Below are 27,921 nucleotides of genomic sequence, written 5' to 3' on the forward strand. Positions count from 1 at the left end.
CGAGGTTTGGTACGTGTAAGTTGTAGCGGTAAACCTTTTCAGAAAATCCACACGCTTCTCGGAGCCAGCCCAGACATTTTAGCTTACTTTGGAATGCCACTAGTAAAAGCAGAGACAGAAAACAAACTTCTCAAAGTACAGAACATCAGAGTTGTTGTTCGACTAAGGTATGTGGCTGGAGCCACCTAAAGAATTTCTTTTGGTGCTAAAACAGTTTAGCTAGGAGCTAGAATGGAGGGGTTAATGAAGAAAGACCTATTCCCATTGAATTGAATGAAAATATGAATATGTTCACAATGTTGCAATTCTTTAATATTTTGCTTAAATGCATTTATTGCCACTAATGTGTTTGTTTTCATAGCTATGCATACTACAGTAGACTAGGACATTGAATTTGATAAAGTTTTTTAAAAATACATCCATAGTATGGATTGTGTGTGTTCATTCATGGTGAAGTGGGATTTGGAACACACCAACAACAAATAACCCTATAAACCTCACAGGACTGATCGTTCCCAAGAGCGTACCATCCTCATGTAATGTGAAGGTGGTTTGTGGGTTACAGTCAACAAGGTTTCCTGTCTGTAAATTGGCTAAACTTGCACTTTGCCAGAGAGTCTAGAAAGCCTAACCGCAGGCCGTATTACATATAAACGAAATTGAAGTAACTTTTGTCATTAATGCAGCATACCCCCATTGAAATATTCTACTAATGGGTGTAGTTTGATCCTGTAGATTCAAACGTTAGGTAGTTTCATACATACAAAGCTGCCCCTACACCTGCAGAATGTGAATCTTAACACCTAAAAATCCTGTTAGGATACCTGGAAAACCAAGACCAGTTTTGTGTACATTTACCGCATGTAATAGAGAATGTCAGAATGGATCCCTAAAGTAAACCAGGGACTACCTACTCCGTATTGGCTGCAGTAAATTTTAATCATTTGTAATTAAGACAGTTACAAAATCTATAAGTGGTGGTACATAGACGAGCTCAACAGTACGTGATAGCCTACACGGATTTGAGTATTAGTTCCTGAACTTGCACAACAAATGCCTCATCCTGAAGTGCAGGAAACGAGTCCACAGATTATTAATGCAATCATGTTCAAAGAGTCCACAAAGCAATATGAGATTCTATTTTGGATTGATTGCAAGCGGCCTGCCTTCACACATCACCCCAAAGATAAATATAGAATGCTAACTATGCCACCCGTATAGGTGTACTACACGTGGAACAATTGTTGCTAGTATCTGCAATATTATGCATGGCACAACCTTATTGATGATTTTACTGGATGTGTTAAAACAAATTAAGATTAACTATGGATCTGCCCCTGCTTTGTATTTAAGGATGAACTTATCAAGACATTTTTAGAGTCTCTTCAATCGTTCTTAGTAAGGAAAGGAAGCAGCAGTTCTGCCACTGCGCCAGAGCTTCGCTGCTGTTCCTATTCAAGATTGAGAACAGTAGCTTCCATAAATTATTTTAGAAGAATATACCTCCATAGGCCGAGATATTTTAATTTCTCTAGCCGAAAAACGCAACTTAAAACAAAAAAATGAGTCTGAGGGTTCCGGTAAGGATAAAGCAGCACCAGAAACTAAGAAAAAGTAGAAACTACACAGGAATCAAGGACTGGCTCTCTGTCACAGCAGGAGTGGATACAATTTGAGGGATCATGAACAAACTGAAAAACTGGATAAGTAACAGTAGTCTTCCCATTCTTTTCAGGACAGAAAGGAGCGGATGGGCTGACTATTACATAGAGGTTGAAAACTCCGGACGAACGCTTAAAATCTCCAGATAGGGTTCATTATGTAGGAGCTTGAAATTGAAGGGGATATAGTGCACAAATTGATATCTGTATTACGATCAAATTTGTTGGATGCTTTCAACATCATTTTCACAGATGATGATTGGCCTCCATCATTTATAATCATTTATGAGAGGAGGGGGTGATAATCGAGCATTTTTCTCTCTTATATCTGAAGAGGTCAGGGAAATATATGCATGTGAGTGGGCTTTAAAACAGGCTCCAGGCATGTACAGAAACCAAGCATGATATGACAAAGAATATCTTCTACATGTGATTCCTTAAGTAGAGTGCCCCAAGTTCACACTTAGTGTCCATGAAAGCCAGAAGCTAAGCACGATATAAGGGCCACCCTGGACCAGTTACAATATCATAGTGTAAAAGTGCTGTGTTCTTCAACCATGATGCTTCCCTAGTTCTGTTGTTAAAAACTGAGCTCCAAGCTGCTTAGAGTTAATTTGACAGGGTAAGAAAGAAAGGATTAGTAGATGCCAGTGCATGCTGAAGCCACACCACGGCAGACTAGGAACCCTCAACCTATTTATTTTAACACTGATCATTTGTGCATCCTGGTGTATTAGACCAGGTGAGACACAGAAAAGAGATTGTGTATGATGGATCATACTTTGAGCGGGGTTGGTTTTGGCGGCAAAAGCTCAGAGGGAAAAAGTTCAAATTTCACGCTCAGGGAAGTCCTCTCGTTGATTGGTTATTTTGGCCCCTTCAATTAGCCAAGATTTCTACGCTTGGACTTAGGGTCTTTATGGAGCTCAGAATCCTCCAGTGGGACCAGGTTGCAGGCTGTATCCGAAGATGAGATCCACAGGGCCTGATACCTGCTTGCCAAGGTCCCGCTGAAACTGATTTGCTGCTGTGGTGAGGCTTCAAATGGGAGAAGCCTGTTTCTTTAGGCCAGTAAAGTTGTGCCTAGGGCAGATTTGCCCAGATGGTGGTTCTGGTCCTCGGGAGGTCCAAAAATGTCAGAGTTGTTAAGGGAAATCCAGTTAAACACAGCCACGGGTCTCAGAACCTCAGAGACAGCACTTGAGGTTCTAGACGCACTCCATTAGAGGCCACCGTCAGGGTCCAGTTACTACTGGTCTGCTGGTCACTCAGGTAAAAGACCACTTGTAGGTTGTTGTGTTCCTGTATCCACACAAGAGGTCAGGCAACTGACCCTTGGAGCAAATTTCTTTGTTGTCCTGGATACAACTGAAAGCAGGTCCATCCCTTCAGGTCTCCTCACAGGTCCCCAACACCAGGTGCAGTCCTTCTTGTGTTCTTCCACTGTCCAGGCGTGTGCGCTGAGGACTGCGCCTTAGGGAGCTACATTTATGGTTGGCACCCGTTAATGACTGAAGGTGATTCCAGGCTCCTTCCCAACAAATGTGGTATAGCTGCACAGGGGCAACCCTACCCACTTTTGCTTAATCCCTCAATGCACTTTACTGCCAAAATTGGTCAACCCTTCCTCCCTTGTGCAGAGCCTATGCGCCCTCCCAGAGGTGTGGCCAATGATATTATCAATCCACTCCTCTCTAGTTGCTCACAACTGGTCCTGGTGCTAGCCTGGAAGGGTGTGATAAGAGTTGAATTGTGAAGGTCTCACCCTTATATTTACTTGTAAAAAGGAAGACCTCTTTGTAATCTGTTGAAGGTCCTGGGCCCACTGTCACAGCTCATCCTGCATGGGGAAGAAAGGCCCCTCCCTAAACCCAAGCCATTGTTCCTGCTCTAGGAGACGTTTCAACACCTCGTTAAGGTCAAACACTGGCTAGCAACTGCCGGAGAGCTAATGTTAATTATCTTCCAGAAGCTTCAAGCAGGGAAATGTGACAAAGTTACTTTTCTTACATTTTAAATAAAACCCCAATATAACCATTTAATTGAAGGTCTAATAAATATTAAAAATAGTGGTTAAACAATTTTCTAGCTGGTCCCAAACCATAGAAAAAAACAATGAATATTTTAATCTGTACTCTAGTTTTCCTAATAACACGACCAGAGCCTCCCACAGTGAAAATAGCTTTAAGGGCCTTGTCACTATAGGGACATGCTAACATTACATTCCTACACGCCTCATTTTTACACCATGCACCCTACGTTGTGAGGTCCAAGGCCTACATAGGGGTCACTAATATTTAAAGTGGAAGGTTTTCTGTGACAAAAAGTGTTATTTTGACAGGTCAGACTGCAAATTTACAATGTAGCAGTCAGACTACACTGGTTGGCCTGCAAACATTGTTTCTCTGTCACACCATTGGGTGGCATAATAAGTGCTGCATACCCAGGTGACTTAACTTTTAATGCTATAGCTGAATTTCTGCACCATATACTCTGGCTTAATATGAACGTTAAATATGCCAACTAAGACAATTAATTTTACCACTTTTTTAGGGGTCAGACTACCAGTACTTGGGCATATTAACAGGGTCTCAGTGCACACATTCGAAAAACCAGCAGCATCAGTCCAAATAAAATGGGGGTGATCATGCCAATGAGGGAGCTTTGTCATGCACATCCATCAAATGAGGAAGCCTTGCAACCTTAAGATGTTAAGGGTGCACTACAGATATATGTTCAAAGTACAAAATCATGTTTGTGCAAATAAGATCTAGTCACCTTTGGTCCAAATAGTAAAGGCATGAAACTATCAACATCTATCATTAGCCGTTGGGGTAAATTTGCTATTTTTTATGCTTAAAATACCAAGTATTTAGAAGTAGCGTCCAGAATTCACGGTTCTTCCACCAGACTAATAACAACCTCATGGGCAGAAGCTAAAAGAATTTCATAAATAAAATGCTGTAGAGCAAAAACCTGGTTCTCACTGCATACGTTTGAAATTCACTTGTACGAGTACACGCTCATGATTTAACTATTTACCGAAAGGCCTGTTATCTAGCGCTTGGATTTAATTCACGTTAGTTTTTTCTTTGCATTGCGGTTTTGTTTCTTTTGTCATGCTCCTCTGCAACTAAATTATTGTGATAGTATTTCTTTTATTGATGGCATATATACGTAAATATATGTATTTACAAAATTTTGGAGAGTGTTATATAAACAAAAATATTTTTCGGGTGCATTTTATTTTTATATCACATTTTTTTTATTATAAATGCTTAGTACATCTCCACACTAACTACTGTGATGAGGAAGGCTAAACATGGGGGTATTGACCTAATTATTCATGCAATTTCTCTCCTTTACCTACACATGAGCAGCCATGGAATACATGGTAACAGAGACTTTGCACTGTGGGAACCTACATTTTCAAGCAGGAGAGGAGGAAGTATTTCAGAATACACAAAGAGAAAGGACAGGCAAATAGACTTTCGCTAGTCTAAAGTGAAACTAAAGTGTTGTTCAATTCAGAGGCTATGACTGTCTCTGGCTGGAGAAAGAATACTAATACAGTAAGGACTGTGATGAGGAAGACATGTACTAGAGGTAATGAACACTACCAGTGAGTAAAAGGGTCAAAGATCTAAAGCTGTGGTGAGGATGGGGAGGGGGATTGGAGGTTTGTTTGGGATTTGGGAACAGTTTCAATTAGGCTTAATGCACAGATGCTGGTTAGCATTACCAATTGTTACATGCCTTTTACCTTATTATTCATACTAACTTTCATAATTCTGCACGCTCATTACTGAGGTCCAGGAAAATAACCATGGTTAACACCTTCAGCAGAGGGTGCTGACCACTATTAAAATCCCTAGCAACAGGTAATAATTATTACATGACATACACGTCATGTGAAAATGTTATCAAATTAATAACGTATGACTGGTGAGTGAACGATAAGGCTATATTGGGCTGTTTTAACATTGAGCTCAAATTTAACTTCACTCGACCACAGTTTGAGTAAAACAACCTACGAGAAAGTCCCAGATTTGGGCATACTTCAAAAATCCTGCAATCATATACCAGTACGGAAGATGTGGCTAGACAAAGGAGTACTCATGTGATGATGGAAATGCTGGAATCAACATGGCATATGCATTTAATTTCACATTTGCCATTATCCACTAACCGTATTCACCATTATTGGTCGACTATCTAATTTGGTGAGGACCAACACGGATTTGCATGCGTCTGGCGACTGTAATGGCAGAGTTTTTCTTTGTTCGCCATAAGTTGGCAGGGTATGCTCAGACGTGAGTCCCTTGCTCACTTTGCCACTGGATTCAAGCAAGCCGGGCTGAAGAAGGCTGAAATGCCAGAAACCGGTCCTCGGTAGCTTGTTTCCGGTCCAGGGAAGGCATGGCTTGGCAGTTCGGGCTGGACTGTTCCCATGAGGCACAGGGTCAGACTGATTTGCATATGGCCATGTCTGAACTGGGGTGGCAGAGTGGGCTAAAGAATGGTGATGGATTAAACCCAGATCAGTTGACTGGGGGTGAGTGCTTGTATTGTCAACGCTCCGTCCATCATTTCCTTTGGTTTTTCTTTGTTCGCCATAAGTTGGCAGGGTATGCTCAGACGTGAGTCCCTTGCTCAATTTGCCACTGGATTCAAGCAAGCCGGGCTGAAGAAGGCTGAAATGCCAGAAACCGGTCCTCTGTAGCTTGTTTGCGGTCCAGGGAAGGCATGGCTTGGCAGTTAGGGCTGGACTGTTCCCATGAGGCACAGGGTCAGACTGATTTGCATATGGCCATGTCTGAACTGGGGTGGCAGAGTTTGCTAAAGAAAGGTGATGGATTAAACCCAGATCAGTTGACTGGGGGTGAGTGCTTGTATTGTCAACGCTCCGTCCATCATTTCCTTTGGTTTTTCTTCAATAATTATTACATGACATACAAGTCATGTGAAAATGTTGTCAAATTAATAACGTATGACTGCTGAGTGAACGATAAGGCTATGTTGGGCTGTTTTAACATTGAGCTCAAATCCAACTTCACTCGACCACAGTTTGAGTAAAACAAACTATGAGAAAGTCCTAGATTTGGGCATACTTCAAAAATCCTGCAATCATATACCAGTACGGAAGATGTGGCTAGACAAAAGAGTACTCATGTGATGATGGAAATGCTGGAATCAACAGGGCATATGCATTTAATTTCACATTTGCCATTATCCACTAACCGTATTCACCATTATTGGTCGACTATCTAATTTGATGAGGACCAACACTGATTTGCATGCGTCTGGCGACTGTAATGGCAGAGTGAGCAAACATGATGTAATAAAATGCTGTGCAGCATAATTAATAGTGTTTTATATTAATACAGGCATTTCAATCTCTCACTTTTTTCCCCGTCACCCTGCCTAAATGCGGGTCCCATAGTTCACTGTCCGTAAGGACTCGATATTAAACTCAATGATGAAGCCTACCAAGGTTAGAACTACTCTAGGGTTGGTTTGGTTCCTTTTGCCTTGGGATTTGGCCCAGCCTTTTGGCTGACGTGGCCAAGACTGAGTTACATTTGATGGGTCACTGTCTGTATGGCTCAAGGAGAATAAACAATTAAACGGAATATTGCCAACAGCGATTACTGGTGATTTACACTAGTTTGAACATTTCCAAACATACATTTTTGATTTTCCCAGACAACAGGCATCACTGTCCAATTATGACTTATAACGAGGGAGAATGAGGACTGGAGCGAACCTCATAAAAGACTGGAGTAAAGGAGCAAGGGACAGATAACAGATGCTTACACGGGTAGTTTGCTCTTTTGTATTGTTTGTAGCGATCCGGGCAAAAGGATGGTGCAGTTGATCCTCCCCATGATAACATTTATTAAAAGCCTTCGCCAACTTTAACAACTAGAAGCAGATCTGAAAGCTAGGAAATTCCAAAAAGTCAACTCGGCGTCCCTATTTGACCTTAAATATTAAAGTGACAAGCTATTTGACTAAAACGGATATGCAATATGATGTTTTAAGCCGTTAAGAAATGCTTTGAGCGTTTAGCAGTAAAGTATTGTTTATGCAGTGCAGACAGAATGAAAAAAATGTTAAGTGGCGTGCGGGTGCTGGATAGTAACTGACCGTACAATAATACGTACTGTGCTTTTTAAATCAAATGTGACAACCAGCAAGCTTTCACACACACACACCAAACTAATGTCATTGTTTAAGATGGAAACTACGGTTAATAATATTTGGATATAAATCAATTTCTGAGCTAGGACCCCTGTTTTCGGTCAGGGCTCTTCGCAAAAGACAGTGTCAAAGATTTTATCAAACAAGCACACTTACAATTAAATATGTAATGAGTAAGAGACTGTTACGTGGAGAGTGATGAAATATTTTTGGACAACATCAGACAGTTGTGCTACTTCCCGTAAGGGTTTAATTCCTCGGAAGACCATGGTACACATACTGAACATTCTCAAGTGAAACTGAACCAAGGCATTGCATTCTCTGCATGTGTATTCGTTAGTGTAAGACCTGATGATCACAGCGTTTAAAGGATGCACAGTGTACTAGCGATTGAGTGAAAAAAAGCTCACTCTGGTATGCTTACCAGGAAATTTAACAGCTTGGCAGTAGATGACCAGGTCCGAAAGCTCTGGAGCGATCTGCCTAGTTTCTTTTTTGTTTTGTGGAAGGTAAAATTCTTCGTCTAGTTCCATGTCATACACCTGTGGATACAATTATCTATTTCAGATATATTAACAGCTTTAGTCTGTTCCACGTGACGTCCACATGCTAAAGTTACATTCCTTTGAGAGCTACCAAAACCCCTTTGAAGTGGCATAAGTTTGACAACAATACTGCTGGCTCACCAATAAGCATCAACACATTGCACCTCCAAATATCAGTATCTTAAACTATGACAGAATGCAACAAAATGAATTGAGAGGAACGAATGTAAAGATAATACAGCATGATTTTTATATTTCACTTAAAAGAATTAACTCATAGGCATCAAAGTAAAATTAAATTTTAGTGACTGATCATAATAAAACAAGCAGAAATCAACTGTACAGAAGCAAAGGCATTCAGGGCCTCGGTGGTTTTATGTTCTGAAGCTCTGTCGCTGCTGGGTAGACAGCTCAGTGAGTCAAGCAGTTGCTGCTGATGTGCATGCATGAGCTGCACACCATAGATCTGAATCCCTGCAGGGCCGCATCTCTCATTCATTTTTCAGAGACCGATAACGGGGGCCTAAAACAGCAATGGTAGCCCTATTATTGGGTGCCGGCCAACGAAAGATCCAAAGTCAGCAGCATTATCAATCTGTGCAACAGGGAAGAATCTTAATCCCTGGGGAGCTGCCTCAACATGCAGTGTCCCTCTCTGTTAAATAAATCATGTCCAGCTCCCCACCAAGAGAAGCCCACTGGTATGGATATTCATCACTCGGCCCTTGATCAAAGTCGAGCCACAGCGGCTGCAATTTAAACTTGCTCCATTATCATATCTAGATCATGTACTGTCTTTGAATGGATCACATAAGACTCTTTCTATTCTTTGGTATAAGATTGATAAAGCTGGTGTACAGACGTGGATACTTCACCGAGAGGCCATCTGGCGTCGTCTAAAGACACGGCGTGTTGAGAGGCTAGCCTGGCATTCATATTACTTCACACTACCTTTATGACTAACTCCACGGGATTTGTTAGTATTGTTGTTAAGGTTTTTTTTTAAGACGAGACATTTCCATTACTGGTTCCATCATCTTGCTTAATAGGATCCATGGGAACCATGTCCCTCAAACAGTGTAGTAGACATAGCTCACAGATGTTTGTGTTGCTTATTTATGTGGTCATTAGGTTTTATTTACTAAAGTATGATGGTTTCGCTCTTCCTACATATTTCTTCATGAATGTGTGGAAGCATTTTTAAGATTGTCCGTTTCCTGAAAATGAATGTTGTCTAACTCTGATTTTGTTTTTGGATTCAATATAGTACTATATAACTAAAATGAATGTACTTGAAACAAGTTTAATATAATGTATAGAAGTAAGTTTATTAATGCATTTCAGTCAGGCAAAATTTTGTTGAAAACTTCATTTTGCATTAGCGTGAATGACGCTCTCGTGCCGCATGCATTTACACTCCTTTTTCCTTTCCCCTTCCATCTCGTCCCCGTGAGCATTTTGAGCCTTACAGGCTTCTCAGAACAAATATTAAATGATGTAATGTTTTTTTTCCCGAATGAGCATTGTAATATAGTGACTTGGGCCCACTATCAATAACTGGAGACCACACGTGCTGTCAGATAGTGGTCAGTATGGAACCTGCCACGCCCAGAGCCCTGGGCTATTTATTAGTAACTTAGCGTACCCTCCGTCCTTACGTAGGGCGAGACCACTGCATGCACGCCTGAGGGGGGGGCGTGGAATGGTACGGCAACATTGTTCATTGTGTGCCGTGGTTGAGTCCACTTCCGGCAACATTACATTCCTCCTTTACCCAAACATGAAACCAACATGAACATAGCATGAACAGCTGCAACTTTAACTATAGTCTCTGGAAAACAGCAGCGAGGTAAGAAAAGAACAGTCTTACTTTATGCAGGCAGTTGCACATCACCTCCGCTTCACAGTCTGCAACGGGCCACGAAGTCTCGGTACCTTTGGGATGGCTTCGGGCAGGGGCGCAGATTATATTGGCTCTGGCTGCGTTCGCTCGACAGGGTTGGAGCTGGTGCTTCTAAATCATATGTCTCGGTAGTCTCTGGGTGGCTCTGGGCCACTGGTAGTCCAGCACTGCTCTGGGTCGGGTCTGCGGAGTTGGTGACAGGGACCTCTTCACCGTTGGGGGCGTCCTCTTCTTCCGCTTCATTTGGGCTTTGCGCCGGTCTCGGATAGGGTTCTGCTGGGTCCGGGAAGCTCTCTTCTTCTTCGCCCCTGATCTTTTTGAAGAGCGATACGTTTCTGGTGACTTTCTCTCTCCCTTTCACAGCTGTGATAATGGTGCCATTGACGTTGGTAACAGTCCATGGGTCCAACTCGAAAGGGAGGCGGAACTTCCCCCCCGGATGGCGGTCTTTTACGAGCACACGGTCGCCCACTTGGATAGGGCTGTCCACGGCTCTTCTCCTCCGAGACGCTTCTTCGTTGGACTTGGTTCGTAGTTCCTGGGACCGGTTGCAGGGAACCGGAGCAGACGCCCATAGGGGATGGTGTGGGAGAGTGTCCATGACTGCCCTGTTGAAACAGAGGCGGCTCGGAGGGATCCCCGTGGTGCAGTGGGGTGTTAGTCTGTATTCCCGCAGGAATTGGAAAAGGGCCAGCTCCACGTTCTGGCCATCTGCCATTGCAATCTGGATGGTTTTGTTTAGAGTCCTCATTAGCCTCTCCACCTCTCCGTTGGCTTGAGGCCACCTGGGGGTGATCTTCCGGTGTTTGATGCGGTGTGATTGTAGGTACTCTGCTAGTTCGCAGCTGGTGAAAGGGGGTCCGTTATCGGTGCGCAACTCTTCCATGAGGCCGTGGGTCGCAATGATTTTTTCCAGTTTCGGAATGACCTCCGGAGCCGCGGTGGATGATAGGATTTCGATTTCGGGGTATCTTGAGAAATCGTCCACAACAACAAACATGTACTTCCCACCGGGAAGGCTGCCGAAGTCTGCGCTGGCACGCACCCAGGGGGCGGTCGGCCCTTCTTCCGTGATCACAGGTGCTGGGGGGTTAGGCAGGCTGGTTGCCAGACACACCGGGCAGCGCTGGATGACGTCCTCAACTTTCTTGTCAAGTCCCGGGAACCAGAGCTTTTTCCGGATGCGATTCTTAGACTTCACGATGTCCTGGTGGGCGCCGTGGGCCAACAGGACTGCTTGCTGTGTAAGACTGTCCGGTAGCACCAGGCCAGGGCCTCTCAGAAGGCACCCTTCCGGTGAGATGGATAGTTCACTTCGGACTTGGTGGAGAGCTCTTAGCGTTGCCTGGGATTCCAGGGTGCGGAATGATGCTGGGCTCTGGAGTGGTTTCCAGTTTCCGGACCGGATTGCTTGCATGGCGATCTGTAGGCAGTCGTCGTTGTTGGTGGCTTGCACTACATCCCTTAGGGAGATTGGTAGAGGTCTCGAACGCTCCACGATCATTCTGACGTATTCCTCCGTTGCGTCGGCTTCCGCGGCTTCTGCTTCTGTGACCGGACGGGCGTTCCTCGACAGGTAGTCGGCCGGGTTCCTGGTGCCCGGCTGGTACTCCACCGTGAACTGGTACTCCTGGAGCTGGAGCACCCACTTTTCGATGCGAGGAGGAGGACGCGAGGATGATCCTTGGAAAAGGGGAAGGAGTGGCTTGTGGTCCGTAATCACCACAAACGGGTGTCCGTATAAATAGATGTGAAAGTGCCGGCATCCCCACAAGATGGCGATGGCCTCTCTTTCGATCTGTGAATATCGTTGCTCCGTGGCAGTGAGGGTCCTGCTCGCATACGCAACTGGGGCCCACTCTCGCACTGTTGTTGTTGGGTTAGGACAGCGCCGAGGCCGGTAGGGCTGGCGTCCACCACGAGTCGCGAATCGTAGCGAGGGTTGAAATAGGCCAGTGTCGTGTCGGCAGATAGCGCAGCTTTCGTTTTCTGGAAGGCTTCTTGCTGCTCGGGCCCCCACTCTCACGTTGCGGTGGATTTCGTGAGGTCACGGAGGGGGCCTGTGAGGTCTGAGAGGTCTTTGATGAAACGCCCGCAGTATGTTACCATACCCTGAAAACTGCGGACGGCGGTCACTAACGTTGGGGCAGGAGCCTCGTGGATGTCTTTGACTTTAGTGGGGTCTGGTCCAACGCCTTGGTCAGAGAAGTTGTAGCCGAAAAAGCTAATGTCCTTTCGTAGGAATTCGCATTTTTCTTTGTGGAGTGTTAGGCCCCGCTCTTGGAGCCTGGCGAAGACCGCTTGGAGGCGCTGGATGTGTTCGTCCAACGTCGCTGCGTGGACCAGAATATCGTCACTCACATTTAGCACGCCGTCCAGACCCTGTAGGACATTCTGGACGATGTTCTGAAAAACCTCCGCTGCGCTGGATATCCCGAAGTTGAGTCTGGTGTACCTCCATAGGCCGGCGTGGGTGGAGAAAGTTGTTATCGGACGGGACTCCGCGTGCAGGGGGATCTGGTGATATCCTGATCTCAGGTCCATCTTCGAAAACCACCTGGATCCTGACAGCTCGCCGATGATGTCTTCGATGGTCGGTGTCAAATGGCGCTCCCTCTTGATCGCGAGGTTGGGGATGCACATATCCACGCAGATCCGCACGGCATCTGGTTGCTTCGGCTTCTTGGCTACCACAATGGGGGATACCCACGGGGCGGGCCCGCTTACTCTTTCGATTATTCCGGCCCTCTCCAGCATCCGCAACTCAGCTTCCACTTTGGGTCGCAGGTGGAACGCGAAGCGTCGGTGTCTTAGGGCTACTGGAGCGACAGAGTGATCAATGTGGAGGCGAACAGCGGGTCCTTTCAAACAGCCGATCCCTTCGAACAATGATGGGTGCTGTATCACGAGGTGGTCAAGGCTGTGGGCTTGAACTGTGAGGGCGAAGTGGATCAGCCCTAGGTCTTGGGCGGTTCTGCAGCCGAGCAGGAATCCAGATCCTTCTTGCGAGACATAGACTTTGGTGTGTAGTTGGTGGGAGTCATGTGACACCGTTGTTCGGAAGACACCACATAGGCGTAGGGGCCGCCTGGTGCCGTAGGCGTACACTTGCACTCTTGTGGGGTGGAGCACTGGAGGGGTGTCTAATGTCCGGAATACGCTGGCCGCCATTAGGTTTATCGTCGCTCCGGTGTCTATCAGAGCTGCCACTGCTTGATCTTGCACGCGTACTGTGCACATCGGCTCTGCGGACGGGGACGCGGCCAGGGTGTTGAGCATTCGCACCACGTGGACGGAAGCAGCGTCTGCATCGTCATCGTCCATGTCGCTGCTGTTGGAGGCGTTTGGCAGCGGCTCTATCTGTCGTACCCTTCTGGGTGGGCCGTTGAGCTTCTTTCTTTGCGTCGATAGGCACACGCTGGCGAAATGGTTGGCCTTTCCACATGCGCTGCAAATCTTCCCTTGTGCAGGGCACGCTCCATTGTGGGGTGTTGCTCCTCCGCACCACATGCAGGCGCGTTGTTGTGGTGACTGGGCTGGGCTAGGTCGTCCTCGTCGGGGTGTCTTTGGGCGTGCCTCGGCGTTACTGGTTTTGATGGCGCACACTGGTTCAACCTTGACCGCAACTGTGGGTTTCGGTTCCATGTGCGCAGCTCTGGCTTTTGATAGTTCCTTCGACCGTCCAAGTGCCAGGATGTCGCGCATGGGCATGTTGTCCGTTTCAAGGACCCTTTCTCGAAGTTTCGATGAGGCGCAACCTTGTATGAATTGCGCGCGGATTTCGTCGTCCGCATCCGGAAGTGTGCATGTGCTGGCTAACTTTTTAAGCCTCGCGTAGAAAACATCCACCGATTCTTCTGAGAGTTGGCGGGCTTGGCGGAGGAGGAATCTTTCATAATCCGCGCTGGCGAATGGTTCGAAGTACCCCGTTATGGCGTCGCGTAGCGTGGCGTAGTTCCGGGGCGGGCCTCCTTCCACTACGTCCTTTGAGATGTCGTGAATTGCCTCCCCACCAAGATGTAGAAGCATCGCACGTCTCCGTTCTACAGCAACATCAGCCGCCACAAAGTAGTTCTCTAGGCGTTCCACCCATTTTTTCCACCTGGCAGCTTGGGATGGGGGCGTGCCTGTGACCGTGAAGGGCTCCAGCGGGGGCACAGCGGCCATGGCCATGACTGGGAGTAGGGGGGCTGTCGGGGCCCACGAATGTACTGGCACCAGGGGGCCAGGCGTTCAGGAGTCCGATGTGGGGTGTAGGCAAAACCCAGGCAGAGCTCCACCAGCGTTGCACGCGAGATGCGTGAGGATTCGACGGGCTCCTCGCACGCGAGATGCGTGGGGAATGGCAGGCGGGCCGCAGCGTAGCACGCGGGAGGCGTGTGGAGGCGTCCGACGGCAGCACGCGGCAGGCACAGCAGGCAGGCGTGGAGGCGGGAGCAGGGGCAGACGCTTGCAGGCCGGGACGATGGCTGCAGTCACGCACCTGGGGCCGGATGGCCACGTGGACAGGAGGAGCGGAGACGCCAATGTAGGCGAGGTCTGTGCTGCAGGAGGCACAGGTGCCGAGGAGTGCGGAACGCACCGGTGAGTGTGATAGATGGGCGCTGGTCCGCAAAACGGTCGCAGGGCGTAGGGGTGTGCTCCGCTGGCGAGGTGGTGCGCCGTGCACACCGGATGGGGAGCACTGCAGGGCTCTGCAGGGCTGAAGGGGGCTGGCTCGCGTCAGGCAGGGCGGCAGAGCCAGGCACGCGGTGGGGGTGGCGAGACCACCCGTCGTCGCCAATGTTATATAGTGACTTGGGCCCACTATCAATAACTGGAGACCACACGTGCTGTCAGATAGTGGTCAGTATGGAACCTGCCACGCCCAGAGCCCTGGGCTATTTATTAGTAACTTAGCGTACCCTCCGTCCTTACGTAGGGCGAGACCACTGCATGCACGCCTGAGGGGGGGGGCGTGGAATGGTACGGCAACATTGTTCATTGTGTGCCGTGGTTGAGTCCACTTCCGGCAACATTACAAGCATGTACTGAAATGAACTCGCTTTGAGTTACTAATGTTGCAGATTCTCAAGAACTTTTCCTCCGTAGTTCTGTTGCTGGCATCAACACTCTTCCACTGATGTATGGCCTATTGTTTAGAAATGTTGCATATTAAATGAACGTCCTATATGACAACGTGATGTAAAAACCGCATGACACTTACTTAAAAATGGGATAGTGTTGTAGATGTTATACCATAACGTGTATTTGTAAAGCACACGTTCACCCAGAGGTATCTTGGCGCTGAATAACAGATGTTTATTGTTACCCAGCTCAATGGTACTTCTTTTATCGACCTCATATGGATGAAAGGCTGGGAGGACCTGCCAGGATTTGAACCTGTGACCATGAGGTCGGACACAATGACCCTGTAGTTGATGCATTAGTCCACTGAGCCACCAGACCCAGCGTATTTGTTATGTGGTGCACAGCTATGACTTATCCAACATTGGTTACTATTGATCATGCCACAATTAAACTGCAGATTTCTCCCATTCTGTATGCAATTTATTTATTTATTGAGTTTTATATAGCGCTGGCTAGACCCGGAGGTATCAGAGCGCTTTACATGGGGAGAGTTACATAGGTTCCACGTTACACATTGTTACAGAAGGTACATCAATTACAAGTTACATCTGAAAGGTACATCAATTACAGGTTACATCCGTTGGTTCATGGCGATTGTGTATAAGAACCCCTTGTTTGGGCTAGGAGCCAGAAGACTTACATGTTCCACTAGAGACTATCAGCTGTTTGAGAGACTTTTCCTTTTCTACTAGAGATGTTTTTTTTTACTGATTCTTACAGAGAATTTTTGAATTTTCCTCTAGGGATTCTGCTCGATTTCTTATTATTTTGCTCTGCATTTGGGACTGAGAATATTTCTATACAATTTACATGAGCCTTCATGTCATACTTTTTGGCTGAAGGCCCTTGAACATTACAAAAAAGTATCCCACAACCAAAGATTAAAAAATGTTCAGTTTAATATATTGCACCGCGCTTACCTCACACTGGCACGACTCAAACGCTTTTACCCGACATCCCATTTTGAATGTCCCCGATGTAATACACCCAACGCCCCATTCATTCACATGTTTTGGACATGCCCCGGACTACAAACCCTCTGGGTGACGGTCCACACTACTCTGTTAACAGTCACCGGCCTAACAAATCTCTACACGTGGGAGGCGTGCGCCCTAGGTATCTTTACGCGTAACAAACGAAAGAAAGTGGAGACCAAATTTGCGCTACTGGCCATACTGTTAGCTAAACACAGCATAGCAATGCTCTGGCGCGCGACTGAGGGTCCCCCAATAGCAGCTTGGTGGGGGGCGGTAAAGAAATGGGCTGCAGCCGAGGAAGACCTTATCCACCAAGAGGAAGCCCGCGGCATCTGTCGGCGCCCTATCTCCTTAGAATGGGCGACACTCCTCCATACTTTTCAACAAGCACACACAACAGGTACGGACCCAGCGCAGGACCCACGAGCTACACCAGGCTCACATGTCGCCTCACTAGACCGTGCAATTCCCCCCGCCCCTTCAACCACCCCCTAGGCCACCTACTTAAATTCGTTCCATCGCTCTGCACGGAGCACTGTGTCTAAAATGAGTGGAATGACACGACCATCACCACTCTGGCTCCTCTTCCTATATGTCCCCAAGCCCCTCCCCCCTGACCCCGTAGTTCCCTGGTTTTGAGTTCCCTAGTTCAAGTTCGAACCTGGATTACCATTTCACAATACCCGTCACGAAGGACATGGGACTAGAGACTGTTGCATGGGCCAGAGAACTGCGGTGCTCAAACCACCGACCGTCTCTTCATTGCCTCCTGACATCTATAGCAGATGCGGTAGGGAGGCCCCCCCTCCATCAAATACGGAGCCACTTCCTTGATGAGATCCCCCCCTACCGCTAGTTATGATACCAGGACTTACTCAATGTAACATACAACAGATGAGAATGCTTATTGTATAACATGCCTGAAATGTGAAATCCAATAAAAAGGTGTTTTAAAAAAAAAAATCATGGCATACTTTTGTTCTGTACAGCTTGATTTTTGAGATTTTCTTAATAAAACTCTTTAATTTTTTCCCTGATCCAGAACTCGAGTTATTGAGGTGTCCAAGTTACTTTTTTGCTACTCTGCTAAACTAATATCGGTTCTGTTGATGGGGATGGTACCTTATTAAACAAAATCAACCGTCAAGATGTGGATCCGCCTGAGGTAAATTTTGTGTGTTTTGGAATTTGAGGTGTTCTGAATTTTGGAGTACGGTGTTCCACTTCCATAACACCTTCTGCTGTGCAGCATTGTCTGTGATGAAGACAATCTGAAGGTGATATTTCTTGCAAGATGCTTTCCTTAAGCATATTGGCAACCACCCATGATAAAGGGGTAGTGATAGACTATTGCCCAAGTGCTGTAGCAGTCATGGAATACTTTAGATAATCCCTAACTTAGTGCTTCCTATAAAGCCTGAGTGACTTCATATGCTTGTCTAAACCATTATGATGTAAATGGAAAGCCCATGAAGGTTTATTCAGGAGGTCAGTTAAGGAAGCGAGAGCTTTATCACGTGGACTGGGCTTCTCTGTTGCTCTTGTGCACTGTAATAAACAATGTTTTCCTCCTCATTATGTTGCTTTGCATCTAGATATCGAGGAAAGTATCTTCTACTACGACCAGCCAGGGAGCCAGCTTCCTGAGGTCTACATTTATCTTCTTACAATTCCTACCATCTCGAGTTTGAAAATGTCATTCAAGTGTCTTAGGAGTTAGAGTGTGGCAGATTGGGTCAAAACAATGCCTCTAACCATCATGTTGCTGCCAGGCTTTGCCATCTGCATTTGCCTCAAGAGTCTCAGTACTGCCACAGGGGCTCTTTATGACTGTTCCCTATGTCACCAACAATCAAGACCACGTCACCGTCAGGTTAGTTTCCTTTTTCTGCCTTCCTTCTTGCCTGCCATTCCAGTGCTGTGTTCTCTCATCTCATTGCACCCAAAAGTATGTTTTTGCAGCGTCCATCTTGTGCTGGTTAGTGATTCCCCAGTGACTTGACATTCAGAGATCTATATGCTAGGCGATACTGTTGATCAGGTTGCCAACCATGTTTCAGTACTTACGCCTGGACGCTCCGACAACCAAACTTTCGCTAATTCATGATGTCTTGCAGTCTATGCAACCTACCATCATCATGGCAATACTGCTGACTGCCAAACATGTATCGGGTCCCTTCACAAACCAACTGGCCAATAAACATGTTTGTTCTTTCTCTGTTGTGGAACTACAAGTGGAGACGTTGCTTGACAGCTCAGCGAGTGGAAGCATAAAAAGGAGTAATTTACCAGTCATCACTCTGGTTGATTTGGCATTTGCTCTATCAGAATAATTTGCATTTGTGCATTGTGCTAAGAGGATTCTTAGACTTCACTATGTTTGTCACTTGGAGAACATTTTGCCGCTGAACTTCTTCCCTTTGAATACTTGTTCTGCTATTTATTTTGCTTTCCACATGTCTAAGAATTTAGCATTAAGAAAGTCAAGCTATCAATCCTCCTCTCATCATTTCAGAATCTCCAGGAGAACACCCATATGCTAGAAGGAATTGTTTAGAGCTTTCAATATCTAAGTGACTGATCGGTTTGCATTTCGACCTGATAGAGGAAATGTTTGCTTCAACAATGTATTGACTTTGAGAGGTGTATGATTTTTAATATTCTTGTACGTACACCACCTTGTCAAACATTAGTGGATATCAAGAAGTAGCACACCGCCTGTAACAATGTGAGGTGAAGAGCATTGTGGTGAGCAGACATTTTATTTTTATCGAGAGAATAACAAACCAAATAATCCTTCTGAATTGCATGTAGTTTCATTAGGAGTGTTGGCCTCTTATTGTGAATTTATTGGGCGCATTGAGTAGTTTATATGAAACCAGCTTGTTGTTTGCTCTAAAACAAGAAAATACAAGGGAAATTGTTAACCTGTAAAAACATAACTTTATTGTACACTGTACAGTGACAGATAGCGTAGAGACATCTCAGGAAGAAGCAAAGATTTTAAGGAAGCCGAGTAACTGCAGTTTGTGTAGTCAAATATGCTGAGCGCAATCCTGAAAGTTTCCGTACGATAGAGAGGACAACATCAAAGAATGCATTTTAAAACTAAGAAGGCAAGTGTTTTAGACAAGGCTGCATTTAAGTTTTGTTCTGCTAGCAAAAGAATATTTAGAAATTGAGGGAAGACAAGACATTTTGAAAGGCTGTATGTCTACATACTCATGGAGGAGGAAAGCCTACGTGATAGCGTACAGGATATAGGACCATAGGTACAAAACTTTTCTGCCATCTGAAAAGGTGCGATTGACAGAATCTGTCAGTTTGCAACCGCAGAAAAGCAATTTGTTATATACATATACTAAATTGCGATTCAGTAACTTGTTACCGATTTACAATTTGGTTTACCGATTAGGTATTTGGAAGAGGCGTGTTTATGGCGTCCCTTTCAAATATGGAATTGTAGTGGCATGTATGAATGTTTTGAGACCAAATTACAGTTGCAAAATATTCATTTTTTACTGACACCTTGAAGGTGGTGGTAACCATTCACAAACGGTAAAGGGTCTCCAGGGGACCACTTCCCCTTTAAGAATGTTCAACAATTTGTTTTTAGGAGCAGTCAGTGGTTCCACTGACAAATGCCTAAATTAAAAAAATGAAACTTTTCATTTCCTTTTTCAAATACACCCTAATTACCTTAAAGAAAAACGGGATGCAAAAAAAAAAAAAGGATATTGCTTTATTTAAAAGCAGTCAAGCATGGTGGTCTGTCGACTCCAGCAAACCACCATTTTGCAATGGCTGTGATTCCGAATGGGCCTAGGAATCTCTCTTTAAGACTTGTAAGTTTTCCATCATCATGAATTACAATTTCCTAATTGCAAATCATTAAGAATCGCAATTGGGAAATCGCAATTCTAGATTTTTGTACATCGCCCCCTTGGTTCGAACTGTCAATAGTTTGAGATGTGATGTTAATTTTTGTAGGATCCAGTCTCCGGGGTCATAGTAGGAAGGGTCCATGCTCATGGACTCTGGTGTACGTATCACTGAAATCGCTGATATTCTTCAAAGAATTTATGTTAGAAAATTGGGCAAGCAGGCTATTAATAGAGGTATGAAAATAGATTTATTTGCCCGCCACCGAGTTCAGAGGCTTGGACACACACAATGCACTGGGCCTTCCAAAGACAGTGTTTGTCTGGTTCTGTCAGAGTTTACCCATGCTATGAGGACTGATCCTGTCCTCACAGCTTGCGTTATACATTCCCACACACACACACTTTTTTTCAAGGGAAATGATATTCTACAGTTGGTGCACCAAGGAATGTTAGGAACTGTCTAACTGTCCTACAAGAAAGCATAAGCTGTGAATGTTCAAGAACAAAAAATGTATCTTAATTCGGTGGGGGATGTGTGCGCGGTGAGCAACAGTGTGCTGAGGTAAGATGTGATGAAGAAGGATAACAATTCAGGTGATACAAAAAATTAGAAAGCTGAAGGTGCGCTCATGGTTTAGGGAGGATGTTATTTAAAAACATGAGTGTTTTAATGAGGATTTGGGACAGTTGAAACGATACAAGTACCTAATCAAATTGAAACATGGAGTATAACTGTCCAAGCACCAAGTGTAAAGAGTGCCATAACGGGTACCCATAGATTTAACAAAGGGTTTGGATAATCACTTGAGTGAAGTTGTAACTTAGCCTGCTTAGAGAGTTGTATGACATTACCATGCATGCTTTTACAATGCATGCCTTTACCACGTGTATACCTTTAGAATGTAAGGTAAATATATACAAGGTGTATGCATGGTAAGTGAAATCCATATTATATAAATATCAACGTTTTAATGAACTGCTGAAGTATAAGTATTTAATTTATTTTTACTAAACACGAGTACACTTAAAGACCCAGAGAAAAAAACAGCAAATGATTCAATTGAGGAAGGCTGTGGAGTCAGTCGAACCGCGTATTGAAAGCCTGATATTTAAATTAAACGTGCTGTTCTATGGATCCTGCTATCGTGAACAATTAAAAATATGACTTTACATCAGCTCAGAGTGACGGTCTCTTTCGAAAGTGAGAGGATCTCACAGTCCTTCCGTGTTTCACCAATGGGGAGGAGGTAGATGCCATTAAAGGCGGGACTGTGGCAGGCACCTGAACATTATATCTGGCATCTGACGAAGGAAGTTGTTCCAAAACGCGTTATGCCATGTTAATAAACCTACCTGCAATTTGCCCGCTGTGTCCCTTTAGTTTCTTCATTGGAGGCGAGTGGCTTTGAATATATATATATATATATATATATATATATATACACACACACACACACAGACACATACACACATTACTCATTTTATTTTCATTGAGGAGACCCCATCATTTTTAAAATTATTATAAACATAAATATTTTCTTTTTGGGGTCAACCTCCCCAACCGCCCTTTTTTGTAACCTTACCAATCAATACCCTTACCCACCCCTAAACCAAATCCTTACCACCCTAAACTGTGCACACTCGAACACTAAAAACACTCTTACCATCCAATACCCTTGCCCACCCCTAAATCACAAGACCATCCCTACCACCCTAAACACTAGTCTGCATCAATACTCTAAAAACCCTTTATCCTATACCGTATCCATCCCCTAAACCCTAAAAATATCCTTACCACCCTATACCCTTACCCACCCCTAAACATTAAAAACACCCGTACCACTCTATACCATTACACACCCCTAAACCCTAAAAACTCCATTTGCTTACCCACTCATAACCCTAAAAACACCCTTACCACCCATACCCTCATCAACCCCAAAACCAGAAAAACACCCTTCCAAACCTATACCCTTACCCATCCCAAACCATAAAAACACCTTACCACCCTCTACCCTTACCCACAGCTAAACTCTAAAAACACCCTATATCCTTACCCACCCCAAAACACGAAATGGAAAATGCTACTTGCTCAGTAAGCAGCTGTTTGTGGCATGTACTGCCATCGATTCACATGCTTAGCATAAGTCTGCCATCTGGTGTTGGGCTCAGAAGTGTTAAAATTAAAGTTAAAAAGGAAGGGAGATACCCCTATGTATAACAAAGGGACGGGGTATATATATACGAAAACTAAAAAACACGAAAGTCGCTATATCGTAAATTCTAAGGCACTGTGGTATAGGGAAAAGATATAGTTTTTGAGCTAAGGCATAGCCTATGTAGTTAAATAACTTAAAGCATGATGTGTTAATATCCACACAGAACACTTGGCCCTAGTGAGGTATTTTGTCCTCTTAGACTTTACGATATAGGGACTTTCTTGTTTTTTAGGGCTCAGAAGTGTGCAAGTTGTTTTTGTTCGAAAGTCTTTCGAGTCACGGTGTTGTAGGGACGACTCCTCTTGTTTTTAATGCGCATGATCCTCAACTTCATTGTTAGATTGTTTTCCGCTTTGTGAGTGAGGATGGAGAGTGAAGGGTAATGCATCCTAGTGAGAAGACCATGCAAAAATAGTGTAATGATTAATATAGATAATCGCAAGCACATGTGTCCGGGGAGGAGGGTGGACACATGTGCATCTACAGCGCAACATGCAACAAATAAATGCTTACTGGTTAAGTAACATTTTCGTTTAGCTTCAGCATAATAAGTTTGGCTTCATTTTACAATCCAGCGTGAAATGCTTGCTTTAGAGATGGCCCTTCATTTATGTGGTTTTGAGAACGTGACAAATAGGTGTTGCATCTTTCTAAATGATTGAGTTCTATCAATATAATACAGGAAGGCTTTTTTTACATCCAGTGTGTGTAAAGATCTATCTGCAACGGAATCGGGTTGTGGAATAAATACTGGCAACTCAATAGATTGATTAAAGTGGAACTGTGAGACTACTTTTGGGAGAAATTTCAGGTAGGTACGTAATACCACTTTGTCCCAATGAAGTTGGAAGAATGGTTCTTCTAGAGTTAATGCCTAAAGTTCACTGACATGCCTGAGTGAACTGACTGCAATCAGAAAATAAACTTTACAGGACAGAAACTGGAGAGGTCATGAGTAGAAAGGTTCAAATGGGGGACCCATTAACCCCGTCAATGCAACATTGAGGTTCCAAGCTGGTGTTAGAGGAACCCTAAGCGAGATAACTCTTTTGAGACCCTCTAGAAAAGCTTTATTGACAGGAATCCTTAATATAGAAGTTTATTCCCTGTTTGGGAGATATGCAGTGACCACCGTTATATTTAGTCTTAAGGAAGTGAAGGCTAACCCAGAGGTTTGTAAATGGAAAATATAATGTTGTGAGGCTTTGCAGTTAAGGGGTTAACCCCTTAACGCGGCGTGAATTTTCCCGCTGTGTGGGAGAATTAATGAGCGGGCGGGGCTTCGACGTCCAACGGACGTGCACTGCTCCAGGGAGGCAGTGCTTGCGCCGGCCATTGGCCGACGCAAGCACCGAAGGGGTTAATATCCTTTGATATGATGATATGATAAAAAGGATTTATATAGCACTCGTTCACCAACGGTTTCTTGGCGCTGGGGTAAGGGAGCGTGAGCAGAGGGGAGGGGGGGTGCGGGTTATTGGTCATAGGCCTGGGAGAACAGCCAAGTTTTGAGAGATTTCCTGAACATGGGGTAAGACTCCATTTGGCGCAATGTCGGTGGCAGGGAATTCCAGAACTGGGGAGCAATGGAAGCAAATCTCAGCCCCCCGAGTTTCTTGCGCTTGAAGGTGAGGGGAGTCAACAGATTCGCGTTGGCAGAGCGGAGGGTCCAGCGGGGGATGTAGCGCTGGATTCTGTTAGCGATGAAGACTGGTCCGTGGGTAGAGAGAGCTCTGTGGGTTAAGCAGCTGATCTTGAAAAGGCAGCGTTGTGCCACGGGGAGCCAATGGAGGCCCCTGAAGAGAGGTTTAGCTCGATGCGACTTGGGTAGACCGTGAACAAGTCTGGCCGCCTGGTTCTGGACCAGCTGAAGCCTCTGTAGCTGATAAGCCGGGATCCCGGCGTATAGGGAATTGGAATAGTCAATTCGTGACATTACTAGGGCCAAAGTGACCTGAACCAGGGCCTCAAAGGAGAGGAATTTACTAATTTTTTGAGTCCTGCGCAAGTGAAAGAAGCAGGAAGAGACTGCAGAATTGACTTGAGTCTTAAGGGTGAGATCGCTACTAATGAAGACTCCAAGGCTTTTGACTGCTCCGGCAGGGGTAGGTGGGGGGCCCAGAGTGGGTGGCCAGAAGTTAGGGTTCCAGGGGTTGGATGTGGGCCTGGTGAGAACTAGCTCAGTCTTATCTGGGTTTAGTTTGAGTTGACTTGTGTTCATCCATGAACGAGTGAAAGTTAAGGTGGACTGGAAGGATTCAATTGCAGGGGGAGAGGGGTCAATGGTGAAGACGAGCTGAATATCATCGGCATAGTTGAAGATGGCTACGTCCCTCTTCCGTAGGTCTGATATTAGTGGACGGATGTAAAGGTTAAAAAGGAGCGGGGAAAGTGAGGAGCCCTGGGGGACCCCACAAGTGAGTTCTTTTTTTTACGACGTATGGTCGGATAGGTGGACAGCTTGGTGGCGATTGCAGAGGAAGGAGGATATCCATTTTAGGGGGATACCCTGGATGCCGGCGCTTTCGACACGTTCGACCAAAAGTTTATGGTCGACGGTGTCGAAAGCAGCCGACAAATCCAGGAGGACAAGTGCCTGCGAGATGTTATGGTCCGCGCCTTGTCTCAGCTCATCGTGGACGGCTAGTAAGATGGATTCTGTGGAGTGCTCAGGTCTAAAACCTGCCTGGTGGGGGTCCAGGTAGTGTGTGTTTTCCACGAATGTACTAAGGCAACTTGTGACGTAAGCCTCCAGGATCTTTCCCAAGAACGGTAAGAGTGAGATGGGCCGGAAATTGCTGGGCACAGAGGGGTCTGCACCTGGTTTTTTCAAAATGGGTCGCACTTCTGCCATTTTGAAACAATTTGGGACAATGCCTGACGACAGGGAGTTATTAAGAAGAGACAATGGTATTTCAGGGAGCTGACGGAAGATTTCACGAGCAATGTGGGGGGCAGCTGTCTGTGGGGGGAACCAGAACGAACTTTGAGGAGGGAGAAAAAGATATCTTGTGTGATGGGTGGAAATAAGTCAAATGAGGATGGGTTGTGATGTATCTCAGCGGGTACCGGGGAGGGTGTAGTCTTGGGGATACTAGCTTTGATCGTGGCAATTTTATCGAAAAAATAAGTGTTAAGGGAGTCGCAGAGCTGTTGGGACGGGGCTGGTTTGGTGGTGATTCTGTCAGGTTTGACAAGCTCGTCCACAATAGAGAATATTTCTTTCGCTTTATTATCAGAACTAAGAACTTTTAGCGAAAAATATTCAGATTTTGCTTTCAGGATGGCAGCTTTGTATTGATGCAGAGCCGTTACGAAGGAGGATTTCAGTATAGGGCAATAGTTCTGTCTCCACTTTCGCTCTGCTTGGCGCAGGGACAATTTCATTTCTTTCAGGTTGTTGGTGAACCAGCGTTGTGCGTCATGGGGTCTTTTCTGATTCACATTCCTGAGTGGGGCAAGGTTATCTCTGCCTGTGGCCAGCCAGGCATTGAGGTTATCGGCCTGAACGTGGAGAGATAGATGAGAGTCGTGAGGAGGGGGGCTTGGGGGTTTAGAGGTGGCTAGGAAGGAGCAGAGTTCGGTAATGTTGACCCGGCTCCAGTTTCTTACTTTGCTAGACCCTGGATGGGAGGTTTTGACGTGAGGGGGAACAGGGAGGGAAAAGGAGATGAGGTAGTGATCTGACCAGGAACATGGGGTGATCTGTATGTCTAAGATCTCTACGTTGGAGGACCAGACCTGTTCAAGTGTGTGGCCTTTGGTGTGGGTGGGTAGCTTAATATGCTGTGTGAGATTCATCCCACTTAGTAGCTCTGTGAGAGCTACCGACGTTGGGCACTCACGCGGGTCACCAGGCCAAAAATTAAAATCACGTATAAGGAGAAGTCTGGCGTGATTGATGGCAAGTTCAGATACAATGTCTCCAAAAGCTTGAGGAAAGGTGGGCATGCAGCTAGGGGGGGTCTATAAATTACCGCACAAACAATTGGAGAGGTAAGGGAGTGAAGTTTAAACAAAAGGCAGTCCACCAAAGGGATTCTAGATGAGGAGAGGGAGATAAATTTATAGGTTTACCGGATTATGGCTGCCACACCACCACCAACTTTCGCCTCTGCTCTATTGGCCTGGAGCACATAGTAGTCGTTGGGGATGGCAGCCAACATATCTGGGGAGGATTCGTCATGTAACCACGTTTGGGTGAGAAATAAAATGTCTGGTTTATGGGAATCTAACAGGAAGAAGATTTCTAGTTGGTGTTTGACCATAGATCAAGTATTAAGGTACCAGATATCCAAATGGTCATATATCTTGGTCGAACGGGAGGGGGGGGATGTAGGGGGAGGGTCCCTGTGAAGTTTAGTCCATGGAAGAGGGTCAGGTGAGGGAGTTAACGCGTGACTGATCGTGGCTTTAGGTGCAAACAGTCAATGTTCCTGAAGGATATTACTAGTGTGTGGGGAAATGGCCTGGCGTGTCTGTAAGGCTATCATGTTAGATCGGGAGTAATGCCGGGAGGATTGGGCAGCGTGCATGACCCCTGGCTCCGGTCGGGCACGGACGGGCGCAGACGGGCTTGCCTTAGGATTGAATGACAATAGAAAACAAACTGTTTCCACTTGGCTGCATAGCAGGCTCTAGTAGTGGGTCTTCTTGCTTATTTAAGAATATCCACACATTGTTGAGGTCGATTTAAGTATCAGAATTCTAAGACCTCAGGAGCCAGATTCCAAGGTTGAGAGAACTGGGGTTGGGTTGTCTTACTGCTACCCGATTTTGGATTAGAAGGTCCTGTCAGTTAGGAAGTACCTCTTATGGAACTACTGAGAGTTCTAATAGTGTGGTGAACCATGGTTGTCTGGTCCATGTGGGAGCTATTACGATGAGTGTCAGACACGTCTGCCGAAGTTTTCAAATCGCAAACGGAAGCTGTGGGAGAGGTGGAAATGGATAAGCGAATATGCATAAGCAAATATCCAACTCATCCATAGTGCGCTGCCCTTGGACTGTGGCTCTGGGAACCTGGAGGCGAAGTTTGGGCATTTGGTATTTTTGAATGTGTCGAATAGGTCTATTTCTGGGTGACCCTATTGTTGGAAGAATGGGTGGAGGACTGATAGGTTGAGCTCCAACTCGTGGACTTGTTGTCTCCTGATAAGGAAATCTGCAAAGTCGTTATCCCCCCCCGGTAGGTACTCCTCTAACAGGTAAATGTTGTGTAAGAGAACATACCTCCAGATGGTCTCGGATAGATGAGATAACTGAGGTGACCCGGTCCCCTCCCGTTTTTGCAGATAAAAGATGGTAATTATGCTGTCTGTTTTGATGAGAACCACTTTGCCAGCTATGTGGGGAAGGAATGTTTTTTAGTGCTAGTTGAACAGCTAGCAACTCTAGG

At 45.5% G+C, this 27,921-nt stretch overlaps 1 protein-coding gene across 3 annotated transcripts in view; it reads right to left on the reverse strand.

Moving 5' to 3' along the window:
* The window catches only part of PLCE1 (phospholipase C epsilon 1), a 1,554,148-nt gene that overhangs the window by 296,233 nt on the left and 1,229,994 nt on the right, over positions 1-27,921 (reverse strand). For all 3 annotated transcript variants that reach the window (XM_078643386.1, XM_078643388.1, XM_078643387.1), the window contains one exon: positions 8,290-8,407. In XM_078643386.1, the coding sequence (XP_078499512.1) occupies positions 8,290-8,407 (118 nt within the window). The remainder of the gene's footprint in view (positions 1-8,289; positions 8,408-27,921) is intronic.

Source organism: Lissotriton helveticus, chromosome 5_1 (assembly GCF_964261635.1).
Source record: "Lissotriton helveticus chromosome 5_1, aLisHel1.1, whole genome shotgun sequence".
Lineage (NCBI taxonomy): Eukaryota > Metazoa > Chordata > Amphibia > Caudata > Salamandridae > Lissotriton > Lissotriton helveticus.